Source organism: Musa acuminata, chromosome BXJ3-8 (assembly GCF_036884655.1).
Source record: "Musa acuminata AAA Group cultivar baxijiao chromosome BXJ3-8, Cavendish_Baxijiao_AAA, whole genome shotgun sequence".
NCBI classification, from domain to species: Eukaryota; Viridiplantae; Streptophyta; class Magnoliopsida; order Zingiberales; family Musaceae; genus Musa; species Musa acuminata.
Window position 1 is genome coordinate 40,137,233 of NC_088356.1, and position 3,921 is coordinate 40,141,153.

The 3,921-nt window shown below is 45.8% G+C and overlaps 1 protein-coding gene across 1 annotated transcript in view; it reads right to left on the minus strand.

The window, feature by feature from the left end:
- The window catches only part of LOC135644986 (agglutinin alpha chain-like), a 607-nt gene extending 447 nt beyond the window's left edge, over positions 1 to 160 (minus strand). Inside the window, exon 1 of the mRNA XM_065162998.1 lies at positions 1 to 160. This exon is cut by the window's left edge and continues 38 nt beyond it. Coding sequence (XP_065019070.1) covers positions 1 to 97 — 97 coding nt within the window. The 5' untranslated portion in view covers positions 98 to 160.
- Positions 161 to 3,921: the final 3,761 nt, after the last annotated feature.

The following is a 3,921-nucleotide window of genomic DNA, read 5'->3' on the forward strand; positions in this document are numbered from 1 at the left end:
TCTCCGTCTGATCATTACGGATGAAGGTGATCACGATGGCGTCGATGGCCTCTACGGCGCCAATCTTGATTTCGGTGATGCGGTCGGCAGCCCCCATGTCCCATTCAGACCCTCCGTTGCCACCCCACAGCCCCACCTTGATCTCTCCCGCCTGCACGCATGTACGACACCATCACGTTATATACCACCATGCATCAAAACCTTGCGACAAAACTTGCGCAGCAGGAAATGGATAAAGAGAAAGAACCATTTGCAGATATGGATGTGTGTGTGCACAAGAAGAAGAAGAAGAAGATGACGATGATGATGCACACCCTTCCTGACATATACCCCCATCCTCTGGGGAGGGATGGGGGTATTTATAGCGGCTTCGTGACCTACACCCCGGGGTGTACGTGTTCACAAGTAAGCCCATAACCATGTTCCTCACATCTCGTGATCGTGGTGATGGGTGTTGGGTAATCTTTGGGGCGACATCATATGCGCAGCGGAAGAACAAGAAAACAAAATCCCCGATTCCCAAAGAGATGTTCGTCGTCGTGCGAAGATTGGTGCGCAAAATCCACGAAACTTAAAACTGCGTATAGAGTAGATTGTGTTACCTAGGGAGATCGTATATCCCTGTTTCCTTGCAGATCCTTAGGAGAGGGTGAAGGAGGTCAAGTGTCCACGACGCTCCTCAAAACTCCAGGCCTGCTCTGAGGTGGAGAGGGAGAGGAGAATAGGAAAGGTAAGCAAAGACTCTAGCTTATGAGGCTCTGAATCCCTTCTATTTATATAGGTCCCCTGTCAAACCCTAATGGGTCCTCCCCTAGTGGGTATTGGATCTGCATCCAATAAGACAAGGGCTCCGTCGGATATCTCATATCCGAACCTCTACTCATCGCAATGCCTACCATATGTGTGTGACCCTCTAGGCCCAATATCGAGCTGGCCGTGAGTCATACCTGTCAGAACTCCTTCTAACTCAGTGAATTATTATCTCTGTAATAATTCACTCGACTCATCGACTACGGACGTACTAGGCCACTACGCCGTAGTCCCCAGACGATACAGGGAAATCCAATCCATTGGACCTGTCTGTCCTCAGTTACCGTGTACCTATAGTCCCTCATCCATCTAATATCCTAGAGACCGTATATAGAGCATGGTGCTGTCAGACCCATACGGTTTCTACTCGAGTCTCGCTCTAATCGGATTCTCCCGGAGAACTCTTTCTCTCTCAACCCGAATGACCCTGGCCAGGGATTTGTCTGAGCAAGAACACATGGGATATTCCTCTCATGACACCGAGAGTGGATGATCCTCTATCGACACTCAATAGCCCTCGTAAGGTCGACTACCACTCCCAATGACCAGCTGTACTAGATCTGGGACAGCCAAACCTATAAGTCTGGTATCAAAGAGTGGAGCACTCATACAGGACATCTTTGGTGTCTCAAGTCTAAGGACCAGATACACTACTAGGACTACGGAATCGCTGTCTGACAATATGGCATCATCAACCATCAAGCATTCCGTAAGCTGATCAATCAGTGAACTCATTCTCCAATGAGCACCTGTACTGTATCCCTAGTGTCCCTACACGAGCAGCTATGAGACCAATTGCATCCATCATATGGACAGGTATACAGCACACCAGTCTGTCCGGTTATCACGATGTCCCTCTCGAGTAACCTATGACTGGGATTATTTAGGATATGTGTTTAAAGGTGAATCGATCTCATTATCGTGATCTCATCACGATCCAATTCCCATTGCACAAATCCAAGGACATCACAATATATATATGCACATATGCAATAGTTATAAAGTGATATACGCCAAAATATAATAAGCAAAAAGATTTTGTATCAAGTCACACGTGCCATCACTCACGTGATTGGCTTGCTGGGCATCTATGACTAGCAATCTCCCACTTGACCTAAAGCCAATCACCTATGTGTCTGATCCCCATCAGACCCCTGTGACGCTCAAAGACAAAATGAGACAACGGCTTTGTCAGTGGATCTGTAATGTTATCTTCGGATGAAACTCTTTCCACTGCTACATCACCTCGGGTTACGATCTCTCTGATAAGCTGGAACCTCCTCAGAACACATCTGATGAGACTCGGGTTCCCTTATTTGAGTAATCGCCCCATTGTTGTCGCAATATAGGGAGATCGGCTCCTCGCTACCCGGCACGACTCCCAAATATGTAATGAACTTCTTCAACCAGACTCCCTCCTTTGCTGCATCTGATGCAGCAATGTACTCCGCCTCTGTGGTCGAGTCAACAGTGGTATCTTGCTTGGAACTCTTCCAGCACACTACTCCTCCATTCAAGGTGTACACATACCCTGAATTCGACTTGCTATCATCGACATCAGACTGAAAACTTGAGTCAGTGTAGCCTTCAACCTTAAGGCTATTACCTCCATATACTAGTAAAAGATCCTTAGTCCTTCTCAAGTACTTAAGGATACACTTTACTGCTTTCCAGTGCTCCAAGCCTGGATCCGCCTAATACCTGCTCGTGACACTCAGAGCATGCGCTATATCAGGCCTAGTACATAGCATGACATACATGATAGACCCTATTGTTGAGGCATAATGTATCATATTCATGTTCGTCCTTTCTTCTGGAGTCTTTGGGGACATACTCGTAGAAAGCGATATCCCATGTCTCATCGGTATGAGACCTCTCTTGGAATTTTCCATACCAAACCTTTTGACAATGGTTTCTATGTACTTGGACTAGGACAAGCTAAGCATCCTCTTGGATCTATCTTTATAGATTCTAATCCCCAAGGTATAGGATGCTTCCCCTAAGTCCTTCATGGAGAAATGTCTAGATAACCAAGCCTTTACTGTGGATAGCATTCTTACGTCGTTCCCAATGATGAGGATGTCATCCACATATAACACCAAAAAGGTAATAGCGCTCCCACTTACCTTCCTGTACACACAAGGCTCATCTTCGTTCTTAACGAAGTCATAAGATCTGATTGCCTCATCAAATCTTATGTTCCAACTTCGGGAAGCTTGCTTTAGTCCATAAATGGATCTAAGCAATCTACACACCTAATCTGGGTAGTTCTTGGACACGAATCCCTCAGGTTGCATCATATACACCTCCTCCTCGAGGTTCCCATTGAGGAATGCGGTTTTCACATCCATCTGCCAGATCTCATAATCATAATGTGCTGCAATAGCCAATATAATTTTGATGGATTTTAACATTGCTACGGGTGAGAAGGTTTCGCCGTAGTCAACACCTTGCCTTTGACGATACCCCTTAGCCACTAGCCTTGCTTTATAGGTCTTTACCTTTCCATCTACTCCGATCTTTTTCTTAAAGATCCACTTGCAACCGATGGGTACAATACCTTCGGGCGCATCAACTAGGTTCCAAACCTTATTGGAGTACATAGAATCCATCTCAGAATTCATGGCTTCTTGCCACTTCCCGGAGTCTATACTCATAATAGCCTCCTCGTAGGTCTGAGGATCAATATCCTCAACATCCTCTCCTCTAATATGTCCCACATATCTCTCAGGAGGATGGGATACTCTATCAGACCTGCGTAAAGTTGAAACTTGTGTATTAGGTACCTGAATAGACTCGGGCTGTAGAGCGGTGCTTGAGCTTGGTTCTCCAACCTCGCTCAACTCTATCATTCTCCCACTGTCTCCGCCAAGAATGTGTTCCTTCTTAAGGAACACTGCTCTCTTAGCTACAAAGACCTTTTGGTCCTCGAGATGATAGAAATAATACCCATAAGTTCCCTTGGGGTGTCCCATAAATTTGCATCGCCTGTCCTTAATTCTAACTTATCGGGGTTGTGTCTTTTAACGTGGGCAGGGTAGCCCCAAATCTTAACAACCTTAAGATCATGCTTCTTCCATTTCCATATCTCATATGGTGTAGACACTACCG